The sequence below is a fragment of the Malurus melanocephalus genome, unplaced genomic scaffold (assembly GCF_030028575.1).
Source record: "Malurus melanocephalus ecotype Western Australia unplaced genomic scaffold, MMel_1.1 scaffold_36, whole genome shotgun sequence".
NCBI classification, from domain to species: Eukaryota; Metazoa; Chordata; class Aves; order Passeriformes; family Maluridae; genus Malurus; species Malurus melanocephalus.
This window is the reverse complement of record NW_026623268.1, coordinates 1481883-1501928: the sequence shown is the minus strand read 5'-3', so window position 1 is coordinate 1501928 and position 20046 is coordinate 1481883. Positions and strand designations below refer to the sequence as shown.

The following is a 20046-nucleotide window of genomic DNA, read 5'->3' as shown; positions in this document are numbered from 1 at the left end:
AAGAGAGGTGAGGATTGAGAAACAGTGAAATACCCCAAAACAGCACCAGGAGATCTAGAAGATGTCTGGTTAATCATATATAGGGTGACTATTTAAAGCGTTAAAAACTGTCTTTAAAGCAATTCCTACAGAGCCGAGAGATGAGAAATTAATGTAACATTAAAGAAGGAGAGAGTTATGAATTACATACACTTTCCAAATGGTCGGATAAAACCATGAATTCATTTAAAGCTGTGGAAGGAGTGTAACAGTATTGTAATATATCAGAGCTCTTTTTCTGCTGCATTTACATGCATATGCTATATATTAGTAGACATGTATGTATACATCTCTAAGCGTTTACTATACTTTTGAACAAGTTCTACCATAGTTTACAGTGCAATGTATAAATTGCCACAAACATTACTTTGCAATAGGATTATGCTATGTCTAAAAGAAAGAATTGCAACTAGTTTAATTACTAACAAACTTTTCAACTCTTACACACTGCTTCCCTCTTCTGTGTCTTGCATGCAAGTGTCAAATCACAAGAGGGCAGAACTGTCAGATTTAGATGCAAAAAAAACTTTAAATCCCTGTCAAACACATGTTGAGTGTGAGAATCAGAAAACACTGCTCTCCTCAAGGCTTATTCTGCAAGATGGTCAACAGTATTGCAGTTATTAACTCCACGAAACAGGGAATGAAAAACAGTTCTGACGAGGTGCAAATCACCTTGAAAGATCAGACTTCAGTGTGTTTGTAACTCACACCTGCCTAGTATGCAAAGTTACACTGTCCTCTCTGTTAATTAAGAGCCAAACCCTATCAAATCCTTCTTTATAGGAACAACTGCAATTAAGTCAATTGTACTGTCCYACTTTCAAATTGGAGCTGCTGAGTACTGCTTTTCAGAGTCCTGTTGTGTAATTTAAAATGTTAGAAAAGTTAGACCTTAAGACCTTTAAACTTGAACTCTTCTTGAAGGTAAAACCTGTTTTTGTAATATGTCTTCCTTTCCCTTAATACGAAATTAAATCAGCATAAAATTTTAGGACAGAAGTAAGGATTCTTTTTCCTTTTATTTAACGTGTTAAATCCTGAAAAATCTTGTTCAAGTATATATTTAGGAAAAATCAATGCTGATACAAACATATGCATTGTTGCAGTATCATGCACACATGGATTTAGAGGCTGAACCAAAATATCATGTGWGAACTTTTTCATAATTTTTTCTGGCTTTAAATGAGAAAATATGAAGAAGTTATTTTCAACATGCTTCTAAAATGTAAATATAAASAGACCTTTCATTTCAGAGATAATTCAGGTATTTATGTATTATTAACCTTGGCAATTAGATAAAAGTCACATCCATGTTTCCAACAATCTTTTTTGTAACAAGCAAAGCTTATACCTCTGTTAATGAGAGAATCAGGGAAGAGGGCACTGTATAGTATATATACATAGAATGAAAAGAATCCTAGCAACCAGAACAAATGTATTTTCATAGTAGAAAAACAATACCCCTGATCAATATCCCCAGCCCCTTACAAAGTCTTCTGCTCACTAYTCTGTCATAGCTGCAGACTTGCATCCTATGTCCTGGCAGTTTTGGAATTACTTCGTTTGTAAATATCCAGTGTCAAGTTATATGTTAGCTACATTRTGAACAGATGTGTTAGGAGCCAGAGTTAAGTAACAGTCCTCAAAAAATGCCTGAGTAGTAAGGATAAACTGAAGAAGCCGAAAGGCTAAAGTATGATAAAGAAAAAATATTAACAAAAATGCTACACATGTAATAAATATACAAATTTAGTAAAAACACTAAGTAGAAAAAGAAAAGAGCGTCCCTCAGGTAACAACAATTGCAGCTGCTTCAGATCCAACAAAGAGTAACTTCTATCACTAATTACTGCTTTAGCAGTATCTAAACTACCATCTGTACTGTGAATACTGCTAACCTAATAAAAATCGTAACAGCTATCAAAAYCCAGAACTCTACTTCAGAGTCTATTTTCCTTAGATTAAAAGGAAAAACATTCTTCACTTAATACTTACAGGACTAATTTTGCTCTCATTTATACTGGTGGAACTCCAAAACAATTAGACAGCGGTATAATGACTAAACTCTCTTACTGCTGTTTTTCCCCCACCACCCCTTCTGTATTACACTTTTTTTATATTACATTTCTTAACATGTATTGGGCATTAATTGACTGGTATTCCTAATTTTAAGTGATTAAAWTTCTAGCTTCTGCTAATTAAAAGGAGACAGTGAAAGAAAATMATCATCATGCAACTCAGTCTTAAATAATTGTATTTCTTCATCTAAATTTCTTTTTATAGTWATTTTTCACAACATCCAATGTGAAAACATTTTAAGAACAGATATATCCCCCAGAAGTGAAAGTCAACTTCCTATCAAACTGCACTGACCCTYTGTTCCTTTCCCGTCACTTCCCTTTCCTCCACCGACAAACATCTGCTGACAACAGAATTTTTAGAGATTTGGTCCAGAAGACAAGGGATCTAACTTAAACTTAGTTTCTATTCCCCATCACTATTAGTAAAATCAAATTATTTCTTGATTTGTCAGTGGAACAAAATCAAATTATTTCTTGATTTGTCGGTGTCGGAGGAACAGCATTTTCGTACTATTTACCTAATACTATGATTAATCACCAAATTTGCCCAAGTCATGGGATTACTAAAAAAAGCCTGGTTTGACTCCCAATGAGTTTCCCCTCTGTGGCAGATCTTAAAAGACTGAGTTTTCTTCAGGAAAACTTTACCATACATAGTTTGGCATGAGCAAGTGAGCAACTACAGCTCCTCTGGACCTTTCCTACAAGCAGCTGCTCTCAAATCCTGGGTGTGGCACTATCTGAACACAGTTCATTAAAAAAGCAATTAAAATATCTAAGTCAAACACACCTAATGAGTTCACAATGTAGGAAGAYGTATCTTTAAAAATCATAGTATAAAACTGTAGTTCCGTCTCATTAATAGTTTCCTTTAACATTTTATCTTGTCACCAAGTTGATTTGAACTTAGAAACTATGTCTTATCAATAATTTTTAATTGCTCAGGGTTTGTCTTTCATACTGATAGGATTCTGCCATTAGAGTTTAGGTTGAAAGCTTGGTTAGTTCAACCATTTACTAAATGGATTTAATCAGCTCCAAGAAGGTAAAAATCACTGTTGAAAAATGCTAAATTACAGTGCCCAATCTTGTGATTTAAGTGAAGTAATGAACATTTCGACTCTTAAACCTCTTGGCACATTATGCTGATGTTGACATTTGCTGTATTTTCTATCAGCATAAGACAAAAATCACTTAGATTGCATGTCCAGTGTGCATGTTGTTCCTGAAGCACAGTAGCTGCACTCACCCTGATGGACCAATGGAGACTTCTCAGGCAGGTATAGCTCACTTCTCCAGAATGTTCACAATTTCTGTGAGGATGTGCATTTGAAGATTTTGTGAGGCAGTCTGTAGCTGCCAGTTAAAACCATATAAAAAACACTTCCCAAAGCAATTGCTCCTCACCAGACCTGATATGACAGTGAAAAGGTGAATGCTCATGCAGACAATGGATGCTGGCTGAACACTGAGCAACATCATTGTATAACCCTCATTTAACAGCAATACCAAAATATTGGGGTGAAAATTCAACCCAGCCTTGCTAGGCACCATTTCCGCACAACTCCAAGGTCCTACAACCTTGGTCATTCAAGCTGACAAAAGCACGTCCTTTTTGCCTGCTGCAGAAGTCATCCCTTCTGCTGCAGCTCATGTGCTTGACTTCAGCCTCAGGCTGGGCAGGTGACCACCAGAGAGTGGCTGAATTTGAGCCATTTTGCTTCATGCTGCATGCTCACAGACCAGAGTCCACAGTAACCTAACTATTCATGCCAAACTTCCCAGACTTTTGCAGATGTACGTCAGGTAAGGTACACAAAGCTCTAGTGAACATGACTGAAAATGTGGCTGGGGAAAAAAACCACGCCTGACTCATCTTGCACACATTTCAGGCACTCGAAACAATGCATCAAACTTTATTAYCCTTTGTAGATTTCCAGTGGCCTGGGTAGGAACACAACAATTGCACTTAAATGATGGATAGAGTTCTTACAATCTGCCTTAAACATAATATTCAAAGCATTTTCTTACAAATTCATTGCAGACAGCTGATTTTAAACTTTGTCTTTTTTTATTAGAGACACAAAGCTTATCTAATGTTTGCATAGCAACTATCGCAATGACAGAGTAAGGGAATGAGGAAAATTTTTTTAAACTGAAATGAAGCAGCATGATGCTATTACCATAAAAAACCACACAAAACTGGCTGCTTAAAAATGGAAAGCAATGCATTCATAAAACTCACATTTTAATTACACATTGGATTTTAGCACATGGACAAAASTATCCAAGAACTGARTTTAAGCTGAYTGGATTCTGTCAACTTTCTATGGATTTAACCTTTTGTTTTGTACAATTTACACAGTTTTCAGTCAKTAAGTCTAATTATGAAGAAAATTAGGAAATTTTATCACATGTAAGTTTGGCCTACCTGAAACTAACATCACCCATCACATTYCCAAACATGGTTCTATTCTACTTAGCTACAAAGAGGTTTCTCAGAAGAAGCCTAATAAATGCCATACTACCCCCTGGTCAAGCACATTCTGCACCTCAGTAGGGCCATTCTGTAAYAGGTTCCTACCTAACAAAATGAAAGTGATTTATATTGGTCACTTGAACCTGAGGATGTAACAGGTAGAGGGTATAACAGCTCTCAATTTGGGACAGCTAATCCCTAATCTAAATAKCTGAAATCCAGCATTGAACACACTAACTTGGATGTAGAAAGGTGTGGAAAAAATGCAATGTTCAAATGTTAATACTTAAAGCTGAAACATTTTTCTTAACTTGCAAAATACTACTAAATGTTCATTCACATAAAGAGAAATGCCTTTTAACCAGCAGACCATTATCATTCCCGAACTAAATACTGAATTGCCTTCAATGAAAAGGCTACCATGAACCTTGGCAGCACTAAAACCTCTAAAATCTATGTTTCTAAAGACACATCTAATATATAAATGGGCATGTTCATTTGCATGCATATGAGTGAGCAGAGCARGGGGATAAAAAGCCTCTGGAATAAAATCAGCAAGTGCAGCTTTACTCTAAGCCAATTCCAGATGACAAACAGCTGCCCATAAGGGTGGTTTGGGGACAACACCAACTGGTGGAGAATGCCTAGGCTTGCACTGGGAGATGCACACACTGGTTCCCTTTTGGAAAAGCAGCTGACAGGAAGATTCACGCTTCCACACTCTACTAACCCATGTAAAGAGGAGGGAGGAAAATGTAACCTGCTACACAAAGGAGCAGCCACTCTGGAAAGGGTCTACTTGCCCCTGCTTTGCTCCCACCTGCCACTTAGAGCTCTATAGGATTACTGTCATCTCTGTAAACAGCAAAATTTCCCTATTTCATTATGGATTAACAGGGTGGGAAGAATCAGAAATTCACATTGGTAATGTAACTTGTAAATGACTCTCTCATATATCTAGATTAAAGCAGTTAACTAAACAACTTGCAAGTTCTGTCTAGAGATAACTCTTATTTCCAGCATTTGAAACCACATTATAAATTAGGGATAAAAGCTAAAATGTATTACATCAGAAACATACAGTACATGAAAGCAAGCTACAGCTCCTTCATTTTCAGTGACATCTGAAACAAGAAAATATAACCTGAATGCCAAGAGGCAAGAAAAGAGATCAAGTAAGGCACATAGCCAAATGTCACATAATTACACTGAGTTATAAATCAATTTGGGGTACACTAACAAGGYACAGAATGTTCAACTGAATTCACAGTTCCTTAAAGAACAAGGAACACAAAGTCTTCAWATGAARGGAMAAGGGAAGCATACATGCACGTGATCCTCCCCTTTCCTAAAAAAGCCTTTTCCTATGACARTTTTCAAAAGGCAAAGAACACTGGAAAACAACTAAAGATGGAAAAAGTAAGTATCTCTCTTGGCTTTAGGAAGACTGCTCAGACCAATTTTAAAAGAGTTTAAGAAATCATTGGTCACAGAAATGCCAGAACTAGTTAAATCTACTTTTTTCATCCCAACAATTTAGGGTTCTTTTCCCTAGGAAATAGGGAAGCATTTATTTTACAAAGCAAGCAAGTTACTCCAGCTGTTGAACACATATGCAAGTAGCTAAAAAACCCAAAACACCACAACCACCCCAAGCACTGGCACTKGCACTCTGAATGGACATACAACTAAAGGATCCAATTTCTTTACTCTCAAGCAGGGTATTTAATCTTTCAAACAAAGTGAATTCCCAAGGCTGCACAAAAATGGAAAAATCTTACTTCAACACATCATAATCAAAAGATCTGAGAGTAATACAATTACTCCAAACAATTCATCACAGGTGAAGAAGCTACTTAAACTACCATTTGCTATTGAACTATGTGAATKAAATCAGTMAAGTAAACCTTGGTTAGAWCTACAAACATTAAAAAAATTCTYAAACTATGATTTTCATGTCTCCAAYGTAGCTCCCTGTCCTGTAGTCTAAAACAACATGTTAGTCCTCTTGGAAGAGGATCTGTTTGGAGAAACCATGTAAACTTCAATACCGAACAAGAGCACCTTTGCTGAGGATTAACATGCTTTAGACAAAACATGCATTGACTTTGCACCTTTAGATAATACACGAAGTGTTCCCAGGTCTATGTGGCCAGAGGGCTGTTGGGAGAAAATAAAACTTCCAAACATTTAGCAAATTTAGAACAGATAGCAAGAAAATTAATTATTTCCCTGGTTGCAGAGCTATAGAGGTTTGATACCTAGAAATGTAACCAGAAGCAATCAGAATGCATCCGAAATAGTTCCATTACAATTTCTGAAGGTCACATCATGCTGAAGTCACCTAGAAACTAGTGGGATTCTTCATCCCTTGAGATTCAAAGCCAGCTTTAGCCACTTAACCTGCTGCATTGCACTATTACCATCTCTCTCACCTTGTGTCTACCACATGAAGTGCTGGCCAAGTCTATCTTAGAGAAAAGGACACCCTCACATTATCAGGTCTATGGGGAAAAGATGCATATTTAGGTTCAAAATGAAACTTCTGTTTGATATAATCACTATCTCTGTTAACATTATTACTTACAGTCTTGGCTACCAGAAAAATCACAACTGTATTGAYAAACCTGATAAAAGCCTCAACTTTTTGCACTGTTTCTTGCAAACAAGGAAAATTTAAATACCTGAGGCTGAATTTGCAGTAACAATTAAAATTTATGTTTTCTGTCAGAAAAGAAGGAATGATGTGCCATCCAATCCCATTTTCAAACACTCAGAGTTTATTAAACATACACAGAACTACTTCAGGAAATCAGCACACCAGGAAAAGGGCTTACTTTTGTCTTAGGTTTTATGTACATAATAAAGATTTTATGGGCATGAACAGAACAGTACCCTCAAGAAGTCATGGAATTTGAATCCTCCTGCAAAGCAGTGACATCATCTATATAATTTTGAAAGAATGTTTGTCTAATTGTTTATAACCAGCCCCGTTTCTTAAAAAAAAGGGCAAACTCTTAGTCTTCCCTGACAGTCCCATTCAGTACTAAAATACCTCTATTTAACTTACTCTGTCTAATCTGTGTGTTTTTAATCACAATTTCAGTACATAAATACTTGTCTTGTGCACTGAGCATGAAATGTGCATAATTAAGTTTGCAGACAAGTTCCACCTGTCYAGAAGCAAGTGGCCACTGTGTAACTGAGCAGCTTATGCAGGGCTGGCAGCATGAGTAGGATGCCTTCAGTTCAAAAGACAAAGTGTGCATGGCAGTATGGAAAGTTCTAAATTCTACCACTGGTGATGACTGATAATATAAGGCCATCGTTAGCAAAAGAGATAGGCACAGTGCCTACTCTGCCCATGGACGAAAATTCAGCCCCAGACATTTATTTTTATATAAAATGTGTGTTAAAATTGTTTTWGAGAACATCCAGTTCCTGTAAATGTTATGGGAAAATGACATTTACGACTAACCAGTCTCCTCTGAGTAACATGATGTGTTATGGTTGGCTGAGTGCCATTTTCTGTCATACCAAAAATATTAACTAATTGAAGTTAAAAAAAGTTTGTATAAATTGGATCCTTGCACAATTATGCCCAATTCTGGTCAAGAAAGCAGCACCAGCACTGCCTCAGGTGAATCAGACAACAGAACAGAATAGCACTATTTTCCCAACTGCCCCCCACTAAGAGTCCATAAAAGATGTCCACCTTGAACCTACACACTATGATGTAACACACAGAAAAAAAAAAAATCACAGGATTTATCTACAAAAATTGCCTAAAGAAAACTCAGACTGTTAATATAAAACAGTATCATTTTAGTGTCAAAATATGATTTAAAAGTTACAAACTTACACTGAGCTGAAGCAACTCACTCATTCAGAGAATCAGAATCTCTGCAAACTCCTCAATCAACTGAAGGATGCAGAGTAAATAGCCAAGACAAAAACTCAGACCTCCAAACAGCACTCTTACATCAATAGTAAACACAGCATAGCACTGATKGCAAAGTAGTATTTGCCTTATATAAACCAAGCACACGTGGCTGGGATCATCATTGCCAGCAGTAGCCTAATCAGAAGTAACTTGGGCAAGCTGCACTCCCTTGCTTGTGCCTAATCTTTCCATGGTGAAGAGGGGTGAAGTCAGGCAAGGCTCCAGAAGACAGTTCAGTTCAAGAGGTAACTCCTGTAACAGTTTTTCACTTGGTAAATTCTAGCAGGAGGCTGCAATGGTATCGATTCCTAGCASCAACACGCTGAACAGAAAATGCAAACCCATCCACCTGCTCACAGGGTGGATTAAATCCGGTCCTGTCTATCTCTGCAGTATTGAGTGTTATAACATGGGTGATTTTAAAAACAGCTCAGTAACTGTGGTCAAGCAGTAATGTTCTAGCAGGAATAATGCTTAAARTACACACTTAAAACAAAACTCAGGTTCATAAAGACACGCGATTTCTCCCATCAATTCATCTTGTTATGATGTAACATCAAATATCAAATCATCAAATACAGTAATTTCAATGACTTGTTTAAAAATCACAAATTATAAAAAGCAGTAGTTGTCTAGTTTATTTTGTGTAATTACTGTTCTTAAAACCTATTTGGRTTAATAATAATTGTCAAAATCTGTTACAGTAAGTTAACACTGCTTTTCCCTTATAATAMATCTGAGGATCAGCACAAAATTTCACTTGTTAAAGGTGAAGACAAGACAGAAGCAGGATCTGGATTAGTAACTGAAAAGTTCTGCCTCAGTCTTGTTGCTTTGACCCCTATACCACATCTCTTGTGGTTCATCTTTCCATTTCCTTCTGAAAGCTTTCCATCTGCAAAACTATAATTTGCTGGCTGACGTAAATTTGAAGAGTTCCAAATTCTGGTGTTGCATCTGAAATTACTGACTTCATTTCTGACTTTACAGGCAGTGTGGCAGGAGAGTGAGAGAGAAGGGGGAGGAAGGGGAAGGTGGTGAATATGCACTGTGGCAATATAAAACAAAGAAATCCTGAATTACTAAGTAACAAAACCAAAGTGCTACTCCCATGAGCTGGTTACCTCACTAGGTATTTAGATTCAGAACAGAAGAGGATTAAGTCATGCTCCATGCACAATCATATAGCATTGAAATGCCAACAGCAATAGAWACTGACTTCAGAGAATACCTGAAATAGCTGTTAATTCTAGAAAGAGGGAAGAAGAAAGCAGAGTGCATCTCAAAAGCAGTGACACATCAGAGTCCAACTCACAATTCATTGTGCCATGTATCCTAATAAAAAGAATGGTGGGACCCAGAGTGTTTAAGGTTAACTTCAACTAAAGTTTACTAATATTTTGGTCTTGTCAGGTTAGTATTCATTTAAATTAAAAAGAAGTCAAGGAAAAAAACAAACCAAACCAAAMCCCTGCCAACAATTTAATAGCACAGCATCTTCTTCACTTCCACCTAAAAATCCCACTCCCACCTTCCTATCAGAGTCTCAGAGACCACAGAGGCTGTCATTAGAACATCAGAAATGAACATCAGAATTAACAATTATCACATTGACATTCAAATCCTTACTGCCACAGGAAGCCTTAATGACTTTTACACAAGACAGATGCTTTGATAGGTGATTTCCAAGAACATCTAGATATGGAAAGAATGTAATTGAAGATAGAATTGCTTTTTTCTTAAACTGAGGCTCCATAATAAAACTGAATTTTAGTGCTGAAGTAAAATTACTCRAACTGGAAATTAATTCAGTCTTAAATCTTAAATTAACCCATATAAATTTGCTAGAAGTTTCTCACACCATTTATAGTCACCAAATTTACCAAGGATTTCATAAAGTTTATGAGTGCAAATGTCCCTGTATCACCAGTAASAAACATTAGTGTTCCAGAATAATTATGCTCCCTATGTTTACTCAGCATCACAGCTAAATACATCTGGTTATCCATGTGAAATTTTGCCTGTTATCTCAAAACTGGCAATACTATTCATCTTCTGTGATTACTAAGATTTGTACAGCAAGTCAGCATTTTAAGCATCAGATAAAATGATAATTACTTGGTGATAGTTTATGGAGTAATAAGAACTCACACCCCCCCTCATTTTATAAAATAAATTTCCTTATTATTTAGAAATTTACCTTACACAGTCTCTTGCAGTTGAGACACYCTTTGTGGAGGTTTCAGTCCTAGCATAAACCAATTCTTTGAAATTTACAGATGTAAATTAATGTAATGGAAAACAAATTTTGAAGTAACTTTTCACATTCTGTTGGGAAGTGCTGACTGATTCAGATAAAGCCAGCAGATTACACAACAGCTATGGTATGTTGTTGCTGCTGTAATTTCAAAGGCTTTTGACTTTCTTTATGACAGGGGAAAAAGAAGCATTAATAAAGATAGTAGAGAGCCATAAAAATGTTGTAACATACGTCTTCATAAAAATTRCACATCAATAAATATAACTGTAGGCAAAGGAAAACACAAAATAAAAAAATGCATARCCACATCAAGACCAGAAACACTTTAACAAACCCAAATTTTGTTTCAATGAACTGTGGAAGGAACAGACTGGCTTTCTTATAAAAATAAATATTTGACTGCACTGGTGTCAAAAAATTACAATAACTTGTAAGATTTACCAGAAATGATGAAGCATATTTCTTCTCTTATTAAAGGCCAGACCATGTCTTATTGCTGGCTGGGAAGAGTGCCTCAATGGAAGAGGCATGACTTCATCCACATTTAAAAGCTTTCAGCTTAGAGCTTTTATTTGCTTTACACCAGGGGAAATTCAAGCATATGTCCAAAAACTATAGAAGCAAGTCTCCCTCATGTAATATCCTGCAGAACCTCTTGTAACCCAYATCTTTCATCTAGGGAAGGGTGAAGAGCATGAGCTGGTTAAAAATATGTATCTTTGTGATTTAAAAAAAAAAATCAGAGAAATTAAAAATCCCAGTCATAAATGCAGAAGGGTCTGATACAGATATTGATAATCTGTACATTAAAAACTCCACAACACTTCAGTAAAAAGAAAGACAAAAGCTGAGCTTTACAAACCATCATCTATTTTTCTTGCATTCTTAGAACACAGCCTCTAAAATCACCACTACAACATTGCTTAAAACAAACAAACAAAATATCATCATTTTAATTATTATTCAAAGAATASTGATTCATTCCAGAGCAAACTAAAAAAAGTTAAAAAACAAAAGTGTCTGGTTTTTGTGAAACTCAAAGGAAAAGTTGCCCCTTTCTGTTCTGTTAAGAACATAAATTAAACAATATCCATGTAATACAGGTCACCCCAGGAAAATGGAAAATCCCACTTAAAGACAAAATGTTATGACATGACATCAGGACATAACAAACTGTTATGGGAGTCTCCACATCTTGTAGAGAATACAGTAATTATGTTGCCAAATATAATGTAGTGTAGCTGAAGCTATGACACTTATAAAAAGTGAGGAAAACAAACAACACAATTGAATGCATGGTTTTAAGACCAAGAAGCTATAGCCTGCATGCTGAGGGAAGCAAATGCAATGAATGGAGGAGAGCTGAGAAAAACAATTTCTTCCAGGAAATAAAGGAGCAGTTAACTGGTATTGCAAATGAGTACMATATTAAGCCATAATAAAGCAATAATTTATATCAGAAGCTCTGAAGAATAAGTAACAAGACACTGCCCTGACTCTATTTAGCTACCTATCAGTCATGTTCATAAAAATAATTTCTAATGTCTGTTTTTGCTGGCCTCAATTCAGAAAGGGTTATTGTAGTCCTGTGAAATTAAGTGCTCAGAGCTGTGTGAAAGCTTTGTCTAAATGATATACCTACCTTTGCCTAATACAAAATTACATGACCATAAAATTGAGCTGGCAAAGAAAATGACAAAAATATTTTATTGGATAGGGGAGTGCCTGTTCTTTTAAAAAAAATATTATTTATTTAAGCCAACTTTTTTGACCTTTGCATATTTTCAGTAAAACTGCTCTCTCAAATACTCTGGATACTGTTCTTCAGGARGACAGTATTTTGGATGAAGTTAACACAAAATATTTTTACCCTGTCACTAAAATCACTAAGTGCTATTATCAGTTAARGCGCTTCTTCAATTAAGCACTTTATTTTTAAAATTCAGATAATATACATAACCAAGCACTGACCTGCAGAAGTCAGGTTCCCAAAAAAAACCCTGACCACAATTAAGCAGTTAATTGAGAAATACAAGCAAACAAATAAATAACACCAAAACTCCCAAATATTTTAGGGTCTTCTTTCATTCCTAAGTGCATATGTGCAGACACAGTCACTGTGACCTACTGAACCATGAAACAAGAAGTCAGCAGCCAAGGAAAAATCTTTGCAAATACTTCCCAGCTGACTTCTTACAGTATCAATCTTTATCCAAGAAATCACTATCTATTCAGCACCCTTGAGAGTATTTTTTATATAGGAATATTTGACTAAGCATACAGTTATCAAAAATAACTGAAAAAAMCTTAATGACACAGTACCAAAAAATATACCATGCTTAACACATTCCTTTTTTTTTCTGGAAACATATTGTAATCCTTTAACTCACAATTGTTGCGCTATGCTCTTAACTTCAATCAAGTGATTTTATARAAGTATTTCTGAAAACATAAATAGATCTCAGTCATTACAAATATTTGCTTGTGAGTCAGTTTGAATCTTAAAACTGCATTTTATCTTTTGAACGAARGAATCATTTTTAAATACCCAAAGTTTTTGGTATGACCAAAGAAACAGATTCTGTTGAAAATCCTTGTACCAGGTACCAGTAGTTCAAGGACTTCTGTTCAAATAACCAATGCAACACAGACTTGATCAGACTTCACTTGATTGTCAGCTTATTTTAGTTATTATTTATGCACAATTATCTTATTTGCATCATAAAAAAGTTATATATAGCTTCTCTATGAAAATTACAATTGTTTGTTACTATTTGGCCTAAGAGCTTCTTTCCAAAGCAATTTAAGGAGCATGAGTTGCTGGAGGATTAGAGTTTTATCTGGCCACAGAGGTATCAACTAGTTAATATGGAAGTGTTGGGTAAAACATTGACTGCCTAAGGTATTAATGACCTCAGTTAAATTTGCCTTACAAAAAGAAATTCCAGTGAGGCAAGCTAAAATAAATCAAATGCTAGTAAGTCCAAGTAACCATATTAATATGTTATAACTTCATGCACACACAAAACCTGAGTTCATTCCAAATGAAATTGTTAGTTGTGCTTCTGTTATGGTTTTATAGCTATGGCAACGGTAAATCATCAATTGAACTTCACTACTAAAGCATTTAGAGACAAGGGTGGAGAGGGAAAAAAGATTTTTACACTAGAAAGAATTCAAACTGGAAGTAGCACTGAAAAGTRGACAAAAATTTATATACCATGAACMCAGTAAAAAACTGCCTTTGGGACGRTGCAGTCCTTTYCCCATTTATTTGGGGAATTTTATTTATTCTGTCAACMAGCAGCATTCCTTCAAACTCATTTYGCAAACCTCTCCCTCTCCATTTCTACATTTTCATATCTGTTTTCCCCATTATGTTAATTGACTGTTGTGAAGGATTTGTGACTGCTTAAAGTCTTTGATGTTTACGTCTACTTCCCATTCTGTTAATTTTTCATACAAAGCATTTCATTACACTCAACATAGTGCAACTTAGGCACTAAAATAGGTATTTTAGTCCCAAGAAACAGAAGGGACTATGAAGATGTTATAAGAAATTTTATTGTCATGGATTTCTATACAACACCAYCATTAAATCAGACAAGTCTGATGGACAGCTGTGGAATGGCAAGGGCTATATCTCTGTGCAGGAAACTACATTAGTTTCAAAGAGGATGCTGCTGAGGCAGCCTCTTGCCCAAGAGCCTTCAGTCAGTCAACAGCTAATTTAAAGCTGTGCAAAGGAGGCTGTTATCTAAAGAAGGCTCCAACAGGAACTTGTCAGTGGGAACCTKTAAAGACTCAACACTTGGACAAGGGCATCACAATAGTAACTACAGACAAATGTGGAACAGGAATCCTGTGTTTCAGGATTGCAGCAATTTCTACACAGTTGCCATATTTCAGAGGGGGGAAAAATAAAGTTTAGTGGGTGCTTAAACCCACCCAAAACATTTTGTACAAGTCTTGATAACAGAAGTAATTTCCTTCACACAATCTACACAACTGAGTCTGCACCATACATATGAACAACATAAAAATTCTAATGCTTTATTACTTCTACCTAGACTTTTCAGATTTTTGTTTAATACCAAAATATACTTACATTGGCTGTAGGAAAAATCTAATTGAAAGGAGGCATATGTAGTGGCCAAACCTAATCATACTTTAGACCAACTCCACAAGCATCTCCTTGACAAAGAGAAGTCTACAAAAGAACRTAGGAAGTTGAGGTATTTGGAGGCTTCTCAAGAACTCACATAAACAAATGCACAACTTTTTCCCAAGTTTCTTGCAAATTACATTGTATCCCAATAAAAACTGAGGACTAACATAAACTTGTAAAATTAAGTTCAAAAAATCATTATGGAAACCTTCAAGAATCATGTAAAAGCAGGGTTGCACTTACTATATCTGCAAATCCMGGCCTAACACACATTAAGACATTTGGGCTTTGTTAAGTTCAAAAGGCACAACCTGAATACCTGTCAATCTGCTGACCGAATTTTTGTGTGTGTGTGCATTTGATACCAGGTCATAAGGCCTGCACTTTCACTGAGGACCAATTTACCTAATTTTGTGTGCTGCTCAGGAATTCACATTAGACAACCTGACTAAGTGCTCTGTGTGGCTACATTTCCTTCACATAATCAAATGTCCTTAAGGTTTGATTGTAAAATATCAGGATGGTTTATAAGTAACGAAGATAGGAGGCTTATGATGCTGTAAATTATATCTGCCCTTGAGGGCTGCACTGACTTAATTTCTCAAGCATTATAATGATCACATATCTGAAAAAAGAAAGAAAGAGGCACAACACACACAAAAAACTAAACAAAGCTTGCATGCACATACCTAGCCTCAGCAAACAGCTGAGAGAAGTGCAGTTCCAGTGCAGAATGCCAAAACAGTTTTGTTGCACTGATCCCAGTCAAAAGTTGAAAATGWAATCAAAGATGCACAGTCCCTGAAGTTGATAAGTTCAAATGATCATACTGAAGTGTTCATTACAAAAGAAATTCTGAATAGAAAGTAAGGCCAATGGGCACTTCCAAATTATGCTGCAAGGAGAGGTCTGCTTGTAGTTACAAGTGGATGTTCATGGACATCTGGCAGAAATGTTGTAATATTTCAAGTGTGTTTTTAAATGCTCACTAAGATGGCTACAAATATTATTTCCTCCCACAGACTGAAAAAGCTGCTTGAACAAGAGACAGTATATCAGGCAAAAAAAGAAAAGGAAAACAACAAGAAAATAGCTAAACTGAAAGAAGAACTGAGTAAACTGAAATCCTTTGCTTTAATGGTCGTGGATGAACAGCAAAAACTCACTGAGCAGTTGAATCAACAGAGTAAAAAAATCCAAGAATTAACCACTTCTACAGAAGAAGCACACGAGAAGCTGGCTWTTGCTAAAGCAAAAATTCAAGAAGAGAAACAGAAATCCAGCAGGCTGGAGGCTGAACTTCACGCCCAGAGCAGTAAGATTTCCCAAGATCAAGAAGCAATGACGGCTAAACTAACCAATGAAGACAGTCAGAATCGCCAGCTTCGGCTCAAAATAACTGCTCTCAGCCGACAAATCGATGAGCTGGAAGAGACCAACAAATCTTTACGAAAAGCAGAAGAAGAACTGCAAGACCTAAGGGATAAGATAAATAAGGGAGARTGTGGGAATGCCACACTTATGAATGAAGTAGAAGAACTACGGAAACGRTTGCTGGAGATGGAAGGAAAAGATGAAGAGCTCATAAAAGTGGAAGATCAGTGTAGAGAACTTAATAGAAAGTTAGAAAAAGAAGCATCACAGAGCAAGAACCTTAAAGGGGAAGTTGATAAACTTAATAAAAGAATTATGGAGCTGGAGAAACTAGAAGATGCTTTCAACAAGAGTAAACAGGACTGTTATTCCCTGAAATGCAATTTAGAAAGAGAAAAAATGTTAACAAAGCAGTTGTCCCATGAGCTGGATGGTTTAAAAGCTAGAGTTGGCGAGCTTGAAGCAATTGAAAGCAAGTTAGAAAAAACGGAGTTTACACTTAGAGAAGATTTAACAAAGCTGAAGAGTCTAACAGTGATGCTCGTGGATGAAAGAAAAACTATGGGTGAAAAAATAAAGCAAACAGAAGAAAAGCTGCAAGCAGCAACTTCTCAGCTACAGGTGGAACAAAATAAAGTGATGTCAGTTACAGAAAAGCTGATTGAGGAAAGTAAAAAGGCACTGAAATCAAAATCTGATGCAGAGGAAAAAATGTCCAGTGTTACAAAAGAAAGAGATGAACTGAAAAACAAACTCAAAGCAGAAGAGGAGAAAGGAAGTGATCTTGTGTCCAAAATGAATATTCTAAGTAAAAGACTTCAATCACTGGAAGATGTTGAAAAAGAGCTTCTTAAAAATAAACGTAAGGAGGGTACTAAATCTAGCACCTCCTTGCAGCAGGAAAACAACATAATCAAAGAGCTTTCTCAAGAAGTTGAGAGGCTTAAGCAGAARCTCAAAGAAATGAAGTCAGTAGAAGATGACCTTATGAAAACTGAAGATGAATTTGAGTCTCTAGAACGAAAATATGTCAGTGAGCGAGACAGAGCCAAGCTCCTGTCAGGGGAGCTGGAGGCTGTGAAAATGGAATTGGCAAGGTATAAATTAACAGAAAAGGCAGAGTCAAATCAGGAGCAGCGCCTTTTTAAGAAACTCAAAGAAGAGGAAGCTAAATCAAGTCATCTTTCCAGAGAAGTAGATGCACTGAAAGAGAAAGTTCATGAATACATGGCAACAGAAGACCTAATMTGTCACCTGCGAGGTGATCACACAGTCTTACAGAAGAAACTCCTCCAGCAAGAAAACAAAAACAGGGAGCTAGCAAGAGATATGGAAAGCCTCACAAAAGAACTGGAGAGGTACAGATCCTTCAGCAAGAACATCAGGCCTGGTCTCAATGGAAAGAAAATTTCAGATGTGCAAGTTTTTTCTAAAGAAATCCAAACAGATCCAGCAGACAATGAACCACCGGATTACAAAACCCTCATGCCCTTAGAGCAAACCGTCATAAATGGGCAGATCTRTGAAGACAGTGATAATGAGGAGGAACAAACAGCATCTTTCAGAAGCAACTCATCCACCACAAACGCTGCAAACAAAAAATTATGGATCCCCTGGATGAAGTCCAAAGAGAGCCATCCTCAAAATGGAAAGGTACACACAAAGCAAAATGGAAACTGTACACAGACTGGAGATCTAGTGCTAAGCCATACACCTGGCCAACCTCTCCACATTAAAGTAACTCCAGACCATGGACAGAACACAGCAACCCTTGAAATAACCAGTCCTACCACTGAAAGCTCTCACTCCTACACAAGCACAGCAATTATACCCAACTGTGGCACTCCAAAGCAAAGAATAACCATTATCCAAAACGCTTCCTTAACACCTGTAAAATCAAAAGCAGGAGAAGGTTATGTGACCCCAGAGCATGTAATTTCTCCTRTTACTATGACTACTTTTGCAAGATCTCAAACTCCTGAATCGTGTGGTTCTGTAACTCCTGAAAGAACAATGTCCCCTTTGGCTTTACCCGGCTCAAGTTCTCAGGAACAAACGCTCTCCTCGGAGCCTTTGGAAATGGGAGCCAAGCATGCTGTTTTTAGAGTATCCCCAGACAGGCAGTCATCATGGCAGTTTCAGAGGTCTAACAGTACAGGATCAAGTGTAATAACTACTGAGGATAACAAAATCCACATCCATTTAGGAAGTCCTTACGTCCAAGCTTTCACCAATTCCAAGCCCATCAGCCCTTGTAATGCAGTGCAAGACAACAGAACTCCAGCACTAGCTAATGGCCTCCCCACTAAGCCCACCAATAAAATCACCAGCAGTATTACTATCACCCCAACAGCCACTCCTCTTCCACGGCAATCACAAATTACAGTAAGTAATGTCTATAACTGACCCCCATCCATGCTGACACCCTTACCAACAACCCATCCTGTTTTTCATCCCAGCAAGAATTTATTTGGAACAACCTCTTTACATTGGGAAAGATCTGTGCATGAACTATACAACAGCATATGGAACTAACGTTAAGTTTTGCCTGCTTAGTGTTATTGAGTGCACTTACTGTATATCTTCTCATTGAAATACAGTTATGTAAAGTATTTAGTCTTGCACTTGTATAAATGCATCTTTATGTATTACCATTTTCAAAATAACTCACATTACTTTTGACTGCAACTTGCCTTGGTAAAATATTTTAACATTACAAAAAACCAGTAAATAATTGATTATTTTCATCATTGCTTGCTGAATATTTTTTTTTTGTTTGTGATGTGTGGTTTGTATTTTTCTGCATGTATGGTAGAATTTGAATTAAGCCATAATACTGCCTGCTAACTTCAGATAAGACTTGATTATCTTCCCTGCTATTTCCCAACTCCTTCTGGCCCTCTCATTTCAGGTAACTATCAATACATAAGACACAAACACACAAAATACTATSTAAGGTATAACACTCATTGGTTAAAACTCTTTTTAAACCTTTTAAACCTTTAAACCTGCAAACTTTGCTTGTAAGTGAACTGAGTTCAGAAGCTTGTATCAAAGTAATTCTCCCCAAAGAAGGGTTTTTTTTCCCAATACAACAGAAAAACTGTAATCGTTTAGGTATACTGTAAAACAATAAACAGCAACATTTATATTTCTAAACAATAATTCAGGAGAATAGATTTACATGTAATATTCAAATTTCCTCTAAGCTCCTAGCCATCAGTTTGACAAACAGTATACATCATACAGGTACACTGAAAAAGAATCAAGATTACCAAACTGTGCCGTACCTTCACGTTTTTCACTTCACAGGCAGAGAAAGCTTGACAGATGCATTAAGAAGCAACACTAGACCAAGTCTCCAAACATGCAGGCCTCTGGGATAGATAGGACTGGACAACAGGAGTACAAAAAGGACAGAGCAGGTTAAGGTATTTCAATGACAATTACAGTATTTGTGCTGAGGAAAAGGACAGAAATGTGTGCCAGGGACACACACGTGTGCCAGCAGTCAATTTTAATGTCCCAAAAAATACTGCTAGTGATGGAGCAKATTCACATACAATGTAAATCAGTCCAGAAGATCAGGAATGCACTTTCAAACATCTCTTTTTTGCAAAAGCTGTATACTCCAAATCTATACTGTAACAATAGCACTTATTCCAAAAAGTTAAATGCCCATATATTTGTTTGGGGGGG

The 20046-nt window shown here is 36.5% G+C and overlaps 2 protein-coding genes across 3 annotated transcripts in view; one reads left to right on the top strand and one right to left on the bottom strand.

Annotated features, from left to right (window-relative positions):
- CMSS1 (cms1 ribosomal small subunit homolog) overlaps window positions 1-20046 on the bottom strand; it is a 217956-nt gene that overhangs the window by 180369 nt on the left and 17541 nt on the right. The gene's annotated exons all lie outside the window — the stretch shown is intronic.
- FILIP1L (filamin A interacting protein 1 like) overlaps window positions 1-20046 on the top strand; it is a 35970-nt gene that overhangs the window by 217 nt on the left and 15707 nt on the right. The window contains exon 2 of one of the 2 annotated variants that reach the window (XM_057364165.1): window positions 15996-19094. In XM_057364165.1, the coding sequence (XP_057220148.1) occupies window positions 16111-18753 (2643 nt within the window). In that variant the 5' untranslated portion in view covers window positions 15996-16110 and the 3' untranslated portion in view covers window positions 18754-19094. Of the gene's footprint in view, window positions 1-15995; window positions 19095-20046 lie in introns of those variants that run through there. The other variant, XM_057364166.1, reaches the window with a different exon arrangement.